The 14,122-nt window shown below is 37.1% G+C and overlaps 2 protein-coding genes across 3 annotated transcripts in view; both read left to right on the forward strand.

Annotated features, from left to right (window-relative positions):
• Window positions 1–1,876: 1,876 nt before the first annotated feature.
• Window positions 1,877–9,710, forward strand: CMTR2 (cap methyltransferase 2). Of its 2 annotated transcripts, none has more exons than XM_030863421.2 (2): window positions 1,877–2,004; window positions 5,623–9,710. In XM_030863421.2, the coding sequence occupies exon 2, from the start codon at window positions 5,642–5,644 to the stop codon at window positions 7,940–7,942; it is 2,301 nt and encodes a 766-aa protein (XP_030719281.1). In that variant the 5' UTR covers window positions 1,877–2,004; window positions 5,623–5,641; the 3' UTR covers window positions 7,943–9,710. The 2 variants fall into 2 exon arrangements, with proteins under 2 accessions (XP_030719281.1, XP_060144981.1); XM_060288998.1 differs by lacking the exon at window positions 1,877–2,004 and adding an exon at window positions 3,795–3,873.
• The window catches only part of HYDIN (HYDIN axonemal central pair apparatus protein), a 435,992-nt gene continuing 423,760 nt past the window's right edge, over window positions 1,891–14,122 (forward strand). The window contains exon 1 of the mRNA XM_060288997.1: window positions 1,891–2,004. The gene's annotated coding sequence lies outside the window, so the exon portion shown is untranslated. The remainder of the gene's footprint in view (window positions 2,005–14,122) is intronic.

Raw genomic sequence — 14,122 nt, forward strand, 5'->3', positions numbered from 1 at the left:
CACTTATTTGTAGGAGTTATATACTCTGGATACAAGTCCTTTGTCACATATTCGTATGGTAGATATCTTCTCTCACTCTATAGGTTGCCTCTTCACTCTCAGTGCTGTCTTATGATGAATAAACATTCTTAATTTTCTTTTTCTTTTGCGGTGCGCGGGCCTCTCACTGTTGCGGCCTCTCCCGTCGCGGAGCACAGGCTCCGGACGCGCAGGCTCAGCGGCCATGGCTCACGGGCCCAGCCGCTCCGCGGCACAAGGGATCCTCCCGGACCGGGGCACGAACCCGTGTGTCCCCTATCGGCAGGCGGACTCTCAATCACTGCGCCACCAGGGAAGCCCAACATTCTTAATTTTAATGTAGTTCAATTTATATATATTTTTTCTTTATGATTAGTGCTTTTTCCATCCTGTTATAAACTTTTTGCCTATTTAAAGGTTACGAAGATGTCCTCTTATATTTTCTGCTAAAAGAGTTATTGTGTGATCCTTAAAATGTAGATTGGCAATCCAAATGAAATCTATTTTTATTATGTGAGGTAAGAGTCCAAATAAAGTTTTTTCCATATAGATATCCAAATGTCCTAGCACCATTTTTTTGAAAAGACTTTCTTCTCCACTGATGCATGTCCTGGAAGACTTGTAAAAAATGTATATATATATATATATATATATATATATATACACACACACACACATATATACCTCGACATATATATACACATACATATATGTGTGTATATATACATATATATGTGTGTATATATATATTACATAAATGGATCAAACTCTACACACAGTTCTATATTCTATTTTCACACAATACTGTTGGCATATATGGCCTATTAATGGCTGCATAGTATTTCATTATATGGATGTACCATAAAGAATTTAATTTCCTTATAGCAGACATTTAGAGTAACCAGGTTTTGTTATTGATGTAATTAAGGTGCTGTAATAAACATTTTGTCCAAAGTGAGTGCCAGTTCTTTGTTTTCTAAAGATAAATTGCTGGGAGTGGGAATAACTGGGCTAAGGTGCAAGGCCATTTTGTAAGGTAGTACCAATTTTTACTCTTCCTCACAGTATGTAAACCTGTTTCTCCACATTCTCACCAAAAGTAGCTATTATCGATCTTTTAAAATCTTTGCTAAGTTGAGTGAAAAGAAAACATTTCTAATTATTTTTTAAAAAGTTAAACAGCTTTGTACTATATCCTTATTGGCTATATTACTGTTTTTGGATGGCCTGTTCAAATCTCCCATTTTTCTTCTGAGGTTATCTTTTCTTATTGGTTTATAAATATATGTGTTATGATAACAGAGTGTTATTTCGTAGTTTCCCTAGCTTGGTTTTTCTCATGTTCTTCTGAGCACCAGTTTGAAGTCAAGCAGTACTAGGAGTTCAATTCTACCCAACGGCAAAAGAAAACCTCTGCCCAGGGCCCAGGTGGGCGGGGCCAGCGTGTCCCGGACAGGTTGGCCCCGCCCCATCCCACGCATCCACTCTCGAGGGGGCAGGGCCAAAGGACGCTCCCTCTGTGCGCGCAGTTGCCATAGCAGCCTTGGGGCGGGAGGCTGGAGTTTCCCAGCTTCTGCACCTGAGGAGAAACGAAACCTAGAGAGCCGAGGTCTCGGCGCTGCGAGAGTCGCTGGCGTGCGTAACGTTGACGTGTGACGCCAGCCGGGCCTTGAGGCGCATGCGCGAGCGTGTGTCAGAGTTCTCGGGCCGTCGTTTGCCGACTTTCGGCGGCGGCGCAGCCTGGAGGAGTGCTTCTGCTCCGTGTGTCTTGCAGCACTAGAGTAAGGAGGGCAGGTCCCTGCCTCCTTCCCGGCCTCCCGGCGCGCCACCTCCCTTCACTGTGTCGGGGACACAGAAGGCCTGAAGGAGCGACGCTCCCGGAAATCATCCCCACGAGCGGAAGTGGAGAATGCCCTCCTCGAGTGAGGAGAGGGAGTGAAGCGCAGCCTCTGTAGAGTCTGGGGGCTGAGGTGGGCGTGAGCGAAGGTAATCCAGGCCCTGGTTCCGAGCCCGGGTCCTCCTTCGACTTTCCAGTGGGTTAGGCAGGGGCTGGAACTGAAGTTCCTCCGGGTCAGGGACCGGGCCGTTCGAATGGAGCTTGGGACTCACTTCCACCAGAGGAAACTAGGTCTTGGGTGCTCCTCGCCCAAAGTAAAGCGCTGGATACACACTAGGCATTATTTTCACCGTTGCTAGGAGGAGGAGGAGTTGGCGGAAACACTTCCAAAACTCTTTCGTTTAAGTGTTGGTTGGAGGAGTAACAATTGTATATGAGATATTGCGGGTTTTGTGTTAGGCCGGCGAATTTTGCGGGTATTCTCTTCGTGGCTTTGAGCAGGGGGTCTACATGACTCCCTACTCGACTCTGCAAAACAAGAATGGTAATACTGACCCTCGTAGCAGAATTACAGTGCCACAAAGCTCTTTGGAGTGCTTAATGAGAGGGACAGAGGAACACATACTGGAAACTTTTACCTTATATCCTGTAAACCACAAGCATTTTTGTTGTTAAGCATTGCGGTGCTAGAGTGACGTTGAAGTGCCTTGTTAAGACATTCAGAACCTAATCGGAGGAGTGCCTTTTGTGCTAATCTGATATCCCTTCAATTATTCGATAAATACTTATTGAGTGCTTACTGTGTACTGAGTGCTTACTGTTCTAACTTCTTGGAATAACTGAGTAAAGAAAACAAAGATCCCTGCCATGTGGAGCTTAGGTTGTAGTTTTGGGAAGACAGTTAACAGTAAACATAAATAAGTAAATTATGTGTTAGAAGGAAAAGAGTGCCATGGAAAAAAGAAAAAAAAATACAGCAAGGTTCTTACCTTTACTTTACCATTGGTAATGCAAGATGCAATTTTAAATTAGGATGTCAGGGTAGGCTTCACAGAGGAAGTGACACTTGAGTAAATTCTTGAAGGAGGTAGGGGAAGTAACTATGCAGATATCTGAGGGAAGAGCATTCCAGGCGGAGGGACTAACTCGTGCATAGACAGACTTTCCCCTTGCAGTGTGTCTGAGGTCTTACCTGAACAGCAAGAGAGCCTGTGTGGCTGGAACACAATTAGTAAGAGGGGTAGTATTAGAAAATGAGGTTAGAGATGGAGTGGGGGTGGAGGACAGACATCTTCAAGGGCCTTGTAAGTTACTGTGAAGACTTTGGCCCTTACTTTGAGATGGGGAGCCAGTGCAGCCCAGTTTTGAGCAGAGCAGGGATACAATCTAACTTAGGTCTTACAAAGTTACTGTGGTGGGTATGTTTCAGAATAGAATGTAGGAGGCAAGGGTAGAAGCAAAGAGACCAGTGAGAAGGCTATGGGAGTAATCCAGGAGAGAGTTGACAGTGTCTACAATCAGGAGGCTGATAGCTGGAGGTGGGTGAGAAGCATTTGGATTCTGGGAATTTGATAGTAGGAAACAATGTTTGGATAATTTGTGGATTATTGACCTGAACATTATTCAATATAATATACAATTTATATATAAATATATAATATATAATTTTGGTCTGTGTTCCACAGGTATAGTTGGGAAGAACAATGGAGTGTTTGAATCACTTTAGTTGTTTTCCTGTGAGAATAATTACCTATTAGCTTAAGTAAGATTTCAGAGCTTACCTACAACCATTAATTAATATGTGAAGTTGATGACTAAAATCAGACTTTTTCCAAAATAGAATATAGTTGAAATCTAAAAGTTGTAGTTTCCAGTTAGCAAAGTGTGAATTAGGACAGAATAACTTGTTGTAGTAAACTCTCATTTACTTTTATTTAGGATTTTAGTGAATGCCGCCTTTTTGCCATCTTTCAGAAGTTTGTCTAATATAGCTTCTAACAGTTAAAAAAAAATCTAAGGTAAGAAAAATATATTAATGGGTAACTGTGATTATCCGCAATTTTTGTGCAGTGTGTAAATATATGGTGGCAAACATGGCTAAGAAGATACTTGTTACTTTAAGAAGTTTACAAGCTAGTAGAGTAGACAGACTTATAAATAATTTTTTTAACATCTTTATTGGGGTATAATTGCTTTACAATGGTGTGTTAGTTTCTGCTATACTTATAAATAATTTAAATAAAATGTAGGGCTTCCCTGGTGGCGCAGTGGTTGGGAGTCCGCCTGCCGATGCAGGGGACACGGGTTCGTGCCCCGATCCGGGGAGATCCCACGTGCCGTGGAGCGGCTGGGCCCGTGAGCCATGGCCGCTGGGCCTGCGCGTCTGGAGCCTGTGCTCTGCAACAGGAGAGGCAACAGTGAGAGGCCCACATACAGCTTAAAAAAATATATATAGAAGGATGAAAAAGTGTGTTAAGAGAAGAGTACAAATGCTAATAGAATACAGTCTTCTGGCTGTTATTTTGTTTATTGTATTGCCCGCTCACCTTTATCTCCCATTTTAATCTTCAGACTGGTGTAGAATGTATTGAATATGCTAAGTAAATGCAGTAGTCATGAACTGAAGCACCTATTGATTAACATTGTGCCAGCAAGTACTGTGTAATACTCATTGCTGTATCTGCTGGAATTTAGAACTTTTCCGACACTATGCCATTAAGCTTTGCTTCTTTCTCTTGTACCCCTATCCCTTTCCATTGGACAGATGTTTTTGGTTTCTTAGGCAGTGTTAGAACACAGAATGTAGGGTTACTATTTGTAATTTGTATATTCGTTAAGGATATTTCTTCAATTTAAAATTATTCTATCAAAGTGTATTAAGTTTTTGTGCAAAAAATTAATATTTTGTAATACAAGCATGGAGCTGTCTGACCAACCATATAAAGCAGGAATCTAGTTTAGAGACCTGCCAGGGTGAACTATAGGTCAGTTTCAACATTGATCAGGAGGCTAACCTGTCAGGTACACCACAGTTGACAAGCAATATGGTGATGAGTGTTTGCTGGTAGCCTGTAAAGGCGATTTGGTACCACCAAAGTGTGTGATTTAGCAAGAGAGTGAGATCTGGACAGAGGATATATTTGGCAATTTTTGTAGGTGAGTAAGTGGGTGGTGTCAGAGAGGTCTGGTAACAGGACCAGTGCTGGGTTCAGGTGCGGGAACCTCTCCTGGAAGGAAGTGAGATTTGGAGGGAGCTAAAAAAAGCTAAAAGTCACTTGTTAGAGTTTGATCAATGGTCACGTTCAGGGATGAATCTTAGTCTAAGTAAGTGTTTGGGGCCCTGTGGGCAGTGTCTCAGTGATGGGTAGAGGAGAACTTTGGAGAGGAGCTCGGTGCATTACTTTGGTAATAAGAGCTGCCAGTCACTGATGAATATTCTTTGGTATATGCTTTTTATATGCTAGCATGTTTTATCCTCATCTAAAAAAATGATACCTCAATTTTTTAAATAAGAAACTGAGATGTAGAGTTATTTGCCCACAGCCTCTTACTAAGCTGTAAATGGCAGTGCTGGGATTTGAGCCCAGGTCTATCGGATAGCAAAGCCTTTATTCTTTATTCCAGATTGCCTCATCATGTAATGAACTGTGCTGACATTAGTCTTCCCATTTTTTGTGGGTTGTCATGATTGTGATCCAGTTTGCTGTGGATGAGTTTTCACCCACTAATAAATTTGATTCATTTAATTGTGTGTTTTCTTTTTCTAGATTTTAATTTAATTTGAAAATGAGTAAGTACAGAAAGCTACCACTGGGTTCAAGTCCTGAGACATTCAGCCCAGATGTTCTTGCTGATATTTTTGAACTCTTTGCCAAGAACTTTTCTTATGGCAAGCCACTTAACGATGAGTGGCAGTTACCAGATTCCAGTGAGATTTTCACCTGTGACCACACGGAATTCAATGTGTTTCTTGATTTGAAGAGCTCCCTAAATGAAGTGAAAAACCTACTGAGTGATAAGAAATTGGATGAGTGGCATGAGCACACGGCTTTCACTAATAAAGCTGGGAAAATAATTTCTCATGTGAGAAAATCTGTGAATGCTGAACTTTGTACTCAAGCATGGTGTAAGTTTCATGAAATTTTGTGTAGCTTTCCACTTATTCCACAGGAAGCTTTTCAGAAGGGAAAACTGAATTCTCTACACCTTTGTGAAGCTCCTGGAGCTTTTATAGCTAGTCTCAATCACTACTTAAAATCCCATCGATTCCCCTGTGATTGGAGTTGGGTGGCTAATACTTTGAATCCATACCATGAAGCAAATGACAATCTTATGATGATTATGGATGACCGACTTATTGCAAATACCTTACGTTGCTGGTACTTTGGTCCAGATAACACCGGCGATATCATGACCTTGAAATATCTGACTGGACTTCAGAATTTCATAAGCAGCATGGATACCATTCACTTGATCACTGCAGATGGAAGTTTTGATTGCCAAGGAAACCCAGGTGAACAAGAAGCTTTAGTCTCTTCTTTGCATTACTGTGAAGCTGTCACTGCTCTGATGACTCTTGGAAGTGGTGGCTCTTTTGTTCTGAAGATGTTTACTTTGTTTGAACATTGTTCCATAAACCTGATGTACCTGCTAAACTGTTCTTTTGACAAAGTCCATGTTTTCAAACCTGCTACCAGCAAGGCAGGAAACTCAGAAGTCTATGTGGTATGTCTCTACTATAAGGGAAGAGAGGCAATCTATCCTCTTTTATCTAAGATGGTGCTGAATTTTGGGCCTGAAATGATCAGGAAAGCTCTCTTTCCCCATCACATGATTCCCGAATCTTTTCTTAAAAGACATGAAGAATGTTGTGTGTTCTTTCATAAATACCAGCTAGAGACTATTTCCGAGAACATTCGTCTGTTTGAGTGCATGGGAGAAGGGGAAAAAGCAAAGCTGAATAGTTTAAGGGACTATGCTGTTCAGTATTTCATGCAAAAGTTTCAATTGAAGCCTCTTTCCAGAAATAATTGGCTAGTGAAAAAATCTAATATTGGTTGTAGTACAAATACAAAATGGTTTGGGCAGAGGAACAGATATTTTAAAACCTACAATGAAAGGAAAATGCTGGAAACCCTTTCATGGAAAGATAAGGTGGCCAAAGGGTACTTTAATAGTTGGGCTGAAGAACATGCTGCATATCATCCTGGGCAAAGTGCTCTTTTAGAAGGGACAGCTTCCAATCTTGAGTGTCACTTATGGCAGATTTTACAGGGAAAGAAACTGCCAAGGGTAAACTGTTCTCCTTTCTGTGATGGTGAAATTTTAAAGGCTCTTAATGAAGCAATTGAAAAGTCATTGGGAGGAGCCTTGAATTTGGATTCCAAGTTTAGGCCAAAACAGCAGTATTGTTGTTCTTGTCACATTTTTTCTGAAGAATTGGTATTTTCTGAGGTGTTTAGCCTTACAAAATGCCTTCAGGCTGAGCAGGATGTAGAACCCAGCAACCAAGTAAAGTGCCTGCTTGTGGGTTTTCCAGCTCTCCAACATGTCAAAATACATATACCATTGGAAGTTCAGCTCTTGGAATCAGCTGAACTCATGACTTTTAGCTGTTCATTGCTTCATGATGGAGACCCAGCTTACCAGCAGTTATTTTTGGACTGCCTTCTACATTCATTGCAGCAGCTTCATACAGGAGATATTATGATTTTGCCTGTACTTTCTTGTTTTACAAGATTTATGGCTGGTTTGATCTTTGTACTCCACAGCTGTTTTAGATTCATCACGTTTTCTTGTCCCACCTCTTCCGAGCCCCTGAAGACTTGTGCAGTTCTGCTTTGTGTTGGTTATCAAGACCTTCCAAACCCAGTTTTCCAGTATCTACAGAATGTGAATGAATTGTTGAGCGCTTTGGTTAACTCTGATGCACCCCAGCAGGTTTTACAGTTTGTGCCAATGGAGGTGCTCCTTAAGGGCACACTACTTGATTTTTTGTGGGATTTGAATGCTACCATTGCTAAAAGGCATTTGCATTTGATTATTCAAGGAGAGAGAGAAGAAATCATCAGCAGCCTTCAGTTATGAAGTTGAACTTGTCCTTTCTGAGATTTAACTTCATGGCATCTTTCAGTTTCCACTGGTATTGCATCCCTTTGTATTGATTTAAAACCTTTTATTTTGAGGAAAGGACAACTTTTGCATCATTTAAAGTTTCATTTTTTCTGGAAAGCCATCAGCTAGTTCTAACCTCTAGGGTATATACACTCACAGACATAGAGTTTTCTATGTGGTAGAATATATGCAGTGATGATATTCAACCTCAAACATGAGAAGTGTGTATGAGTTTGGGGTGGACACACCCATGCTTGCATATGCAGTTTATGCAGTTGGTCTTATTTATCTGCTTAAGATTTGCACCTGTGTGCCTTCATTCAGATTAGATTTTTTTTTCCAACTAATTTTCTTTCAGTGGCTAATACTGTTACTGAATTGATAGAGGTCTTTGATGAAAGGAGGTGAGCCACTACTCAGCAACAGTAATTTCCTTTAATACTGACCATGTCAGTTATGGATATGTGGAATTCATCATGCCAGACATCTTGATACATGCCATTCATTGCCTTTAGGCCATTGATCCAGTTTACTTCTGTGGTTTAAATGAAGCTACTGTGCTGTTTTATAAATATTTTACTTAACCACAACCATCCAACTAGAAAGGATATCAAGACAGCTTCGAACCAAAGATCATGTTTAAAAAAATGAAAAATTATTGTGTCTAAAACACTCCTATATGAGTAAAAAGTTTCACTTAGCAATGGTATGTAATTTTTAACTTCTGGGAAATAATCTGTGAACAGAAAGATTTTTTTAAATTGCAAAGTAATGTTTATGGTCTCATAATGTGGACATGTGAATGTGATGAATGTAGTGAGTACTGAAGAGAAATTTTAACACTTTCAGAATGATGGTATAACATTAAAATTTTTTTAATTTTCATTAATTCTTTTTTTCAGTATGAAAGTAGCACTTTACCAGAAGATTAACCATGAGATCGTTACTTTATCAATTATGTTTGATTTCTTTTGAATTATATGTATTTGTCAGTATAAATGGGCTATTCTGGCCAACTGAATTAAGCAGATCTTTGTTACTTTGAAATTCTGCACAGTGAAGAATATGTGTATTGTCACATGTGCATTTTAGACATTTTTGTTAGTTATATGAAAAGTAAACATATTCTTTGATGTATTTGGTTGACAAATATTAACCTGAATTTTTTCATGTTCTTTGCTATTTTGAGTTCCATTATAGATTTATGAATAAAGTCATTAGCAGAGAGATTTTGTGTTCAGTTTTTTAAAGAGAATCATGGGGAAGTTAAAAATATAACTTGGAAACACATTTTTTTAAAGGAAGGTTTGAATGGGAGTTAATGTTCCTTCATTTCCTCTGATTTGTATTCATTAAAATTTAGTCCTTAATATTGCAATATTTATGGAAGCTCTGCTTCAGGAAAGAAATTGAATACTTAAGGGAGGGAGGAAGAGGGTAGATGTACTTCTTGTCAGGGAGGGTGTGGAGTACTAGAGGTAGATTTCTGAAAGAAATGTGATTTTCTTCTTGTGACTTTATGGAAGCTTTTATAGTTGTATAATGGTAGAAGTCTGATAGAAAAATTGGTTACCAAGAGAGAATCAAAAACCACTCTGGGGAAACCATTTTGCGCTTAAATAGTCTTTATGCCTTGGTTGATTTGGTCCAGTACAATGACTCAGTTTGTTTTTACTTGTTTTAACTATTTGATTAGAATGAAGTTGAAAGCCTAGGTCCAGGTTCTGGTACTAACACTTTCTTTTAAGCCCCTCAAATAAGTATTGAATGCTTAGTTGTTTTTAACATTAACCTGTGTTGGAATACGTAACATACCTGGTGTATGTTAGAGTGTATTTTGGTTTTTAATCCAGTGTTTGGGATCAGTTGCTGTTCATCTGGTTTATTGGATTCAGATTTGCTCTAGAGGTGAGATACAACTGGAGGAAAGTTCATATTGAACCGGATGTAGCTGACGGGTACCAATGATTTATAAGAATTTCTCTTTAAGAAAAAGGGAAGGAAAAATGCTGTCTGAAAAATGAATAAAAAAATAGAGGAGGACCATAAGATGAGAGATGATTTGTATAGTTTATCAAGTTAGTTACTGTTCTTAAAAAAATTCTTTTTAGTAGATTTTGAGATTTTTAACTTAATTGTGATGCTGTTTATTTATTTATTTATTTATGGCTGCGTTGGGTCTTCGTTCCTTCGTGTGGGCTTTCTCTAGTTGTGGCGGCGGGGGGAGCTACTCTTTGTTGCGTTGTGCGGGCTTCTCATTGCGGTGGCTTCTCTTGTTGCGGAGCACAGGCTCTAGGTGCGTGGGCTTCAGTAGTTATGGCATGCAGGCTCAGTAGTTGAGGCTCACGGGCTCTAGAGCGCCGGCTCAGAAGTTGTGGCATGCGGCCTTAGTTGCTCCGCGGCATGTGTGATCTTCCCAGACCAGGGATCAAACCCGTGTCCCCTGCATTGGCAGGCGGATTCTTAACCACTGCACCACCTGGGAAGTCCCAATTGTGATGCTTTATGAAAGGAATTTTTAACAGCCAGAAAATTTAAACATCACAAATGTGTTTCCTAACAAACTTAGAGAAAGAGGTCTTGCACATTTACTTTCTTCAGTATTGATTTTTGTTCTCCCTAAGAGAAAAGTCAGTTTTGTATTTTAGTGAGGGCTTTTATATATTACCCTAATGTCACATAAATATTTAAATGTGTTAAAAGTATCTTTTCTGAATAAATTTAAAATCCAAATTTGTGGACTTTCTCTATCTTTAATTATTTTGTTTAAAAAGATTTGCATTAAAAATTTTTTTCTACTCCAAAGATCTTGGAGTGTAATGAAAGAAGCAAGATATTAGGATAGTTGGAAAAAGCATGTTTATTATGCTTTTGTTATTTTACTTATCTTTGATGAGAATACTGGGTCTTTTAAATATTTAAACCTTATCTTTTATTTCCAGATGAGATCATTAATTGAATAGTTTTAACGTTAGTTACGGTACTGTTATATGTGGTATGGGTATATGAAATCAGTTAATACCTCACATTTTTAGAAATGAAAATATTGATTATAAACCCAATCAAAATCTTATTTTCCATGTTTAAATATTTAATACTTTTCATTGATTTTTTAAAAAGGGCAACATATTTCGTTTAGTGTATTTTTGCGTTTGAAGGTGAAAGTACGAAAAAGGAGATTTTTAGTTTTGTTTCAGTTTTTAAAATTGTCTCAAGCAGTAAATGATTATTACTTTTTATAAAACCAGTACCTCCTTACAAAGATTTTAACCAAAGCATGAGAGGTTTTCTGTTAATTTTTATGTTCTAAAAAAATAAAAACATTTACTAATTACACTGGTACAATTACGTCTTAAATTTCCTTTGTAATCTGTTTAATACAATTTGAACAAAACTTAGACTTAATATAGATATTATCCTTTATTAAAATGATGAAAAATTATTATACTTAGATGGTACAGATAGCCAAGGCCTGGCTGAAAATTTGTTTACAATATAGTTACTATTGAAAAGAGAGACTCAATTATTTGATAATAGGCCTCCCCACCTTTTTTTTTTTTTTAAGTTAGATTAAAACTTATTTCTGGATGATCTTAGTAGAACTAACTATAAAACAAAAATTTCAATATTTCCTAATAAATTTCTATTTGGATGGTAAATGTTTTTCCGGTTGGCCTAATGGCCAAGTAGCAAAAAACTAAAAACTTGATACTACATATAGTCACTTATAATATGTTGGTATGTTTTAGGGCATGTAATTAAAACAATAATCCTCAATAAATTTGTAATAAGTTATTTATTATTTTGTGCTTCCAATCAATGCATTCTTTAGTTTATATAAAATAGTTTATATAAAATTTTTGAATAAGAAGGGATTCCCCTGCCCTCCCCCCCCATTCTGTTATTTGTTTTTTCTTAGTTTTGGTCAATACAGAAAATGAAGGTAATTTATCTTTGGATAAGTACAAGTTTATACTGGAATGTTTTGGGAAGAGGTGAAGCTGCTTTATAGCCACAGATATGGAAGATGCCAACTGTTCTTTACTAGTGAAAATATTTAGAAATTATCTGTCACTGAGCATAGGTTTGCATTTAATTTCACTCAATTGAAAATTTTATTTAAAAGTGTAATCTGCTTATGTTCATATATAGGTTGCATACTCATTTACAAATTGTACCCATAATAGTGTTTTTCTAATTTTCTCAAGATCTTGACCGTTGTGTTTTTACAGAGTGTCTTAATAGATTAACTAGGTGTAATCATTCTATATTCATTTATACCAAGTGCAGGAGCATCAGTTTAGCCTGTTACCAGGGATTTAATAATATTTAATATTGCAGCCACATTGTTGATTTGTGGCTTAAATTTGTTATGATATAGTTAAGGAACACATTTGTAGAGATTGTTCTTTTTCTCTATGTACACTATGCTAAAAAGATACTTTTATTTTGAAAAGTCTACATATCTTTGTGGATAAACCTATTTTGTTTACATGTATATCCACATCTTTTTTCTCTTTAAGGGTTTAGGATTTAAGATTGTGTGCATCAACACCAAATTAATTTACTGGGCAAGACAGATGTGCTTTTACTGTCTAGACTTTTGGGAGTTCTATTCTGTTTCCAGTGAACTCCAGGACTGAAAATTTAGTTTTTATACTAGACTAGCTGAGAAAATTCAAAACAAGCACAGATATCCTAATGAATTTCTTTTTTTTTTTTTGTTAGCGTAAACATCATTCCTGCAACTATCCTGTAACTCAAGTAATGTTAATCTCGTCCTGGAGCTGTTTTTATTTCACTTACTGCTTGGGTCATTCAATTTGAAAATTTTTGATTGATTGATTTTTCTGCTCTCTGGAACATTTTATTTGCAGTATTATATATATATATATTTTATTGAGGTATAGTTGATGTACAATATTATATAAGTTTCAGGTGTACAACATAGTTGAGAATTTTTAAAGATTATATTCCATTTGAACATTACTTACATTGTTCTTTCTTTTTTTTCTCCATTCTCTCATTTTCTTGCCAGAATTATAAACTCAAGGGCAAGGCACTATGACATATACTTATTTTGTATCTAATATTGTCAATATAGGCGTCTATAGAATACTATTTGATTTTGTGTTTTTATTATAGAAAACTTTCAAACATATACAACATTAAAATTAGATAACAGCCCCCCCCATACCCTCACCCAGTTACCATAACTATCCACATTTTTCTGAACTAATTTTATCCTCCACTTTTTTTTTTGGAGTATTTTGAAGCAAATTCATGAAATATCTCTAACAGATATCACACCTAACAAAATATCATCCAATACTTAGTCTGTGTTTAATTTTTCCAGATTGTCTCAAAAATGGCTTTTTACAGTTGACTCAAATAAGGATCCAAATAAGGCTCACACATTGCATTTACTTAATATGTCTCCAAAGTCTCTCCATCTATTGAGTCCCTCTCCCAACATTTTCTTTTCCATGCTAATTTAACTGTCCTGTAGTTTTCCACATTCTGGGTTTGGCTGATTATTTTATCTTTTAACTTGTATATATGCCACACATTGTCTATAAAATGGTAGTTAGATCTAGAGAATTGATTGCTTTTGGCAAGGATACTTCATAAGTGGTGTTGTGTACTTCCTTTTCTATCATGCCACAAAGCACAAAATGGCTGGTTGCCCCCTCTCAGTGACATTAGGGTTAGTCAGAGATTCAGATATCAATTTTATTTTTACACTACTAAGTTTTCTATCAATCTTTCACTTAATAGCATTAGCTTCTATTGAATATTGATTTTTAGCTCTATTAGGGGTTGCAAATTAGTGGTTTTCTGACCACATTTCTTCTGTACTAATTGGACTTTATAATATGTTCTTGAGGTCATCAACTATTTGTTTCTTCCTGAAGCAGTTTGTTCAGAAAAAGCTGGAGAAATGCTTAAGTTTTAAAAAATTTAATTTTTTTATTGAGGTATAGTTGATTTGCAATATTGTATTAGTTTCAGGTATACAACATAGTGATTCAAAATTTTTATAGTTTATATACTCCATTTATAGTTATTATAAAATATTGGCTATATTCCCTGTGCTGTACAATATATCCTTGTAGCTTATTTATTTTATACATAGTAGTCTGTATCTCTTAA

This window comes from Globicephala melas, chromosome 19 (assembly GCF_963455315.2).
Source record: "Globicephala melas chromosome 19, mGloMel1.2, whole genome shotgun sequence".
Lineage (NCBI taxonomy): Eukaryota > Metazoa > Chordata > Mammalia > Artiodactyla > Delphinidae > Globicephala > Globicephala melas.

Excerpts from the sequence above, each read along its gene's own strand:
- CMTR2 (XM_030863421.2), top strand. The coding sequence starts at position 5,642 with ATGAGTAAGTACAGAAAGCTACCACTGGGTTCAAGTCCTGAGACATTC.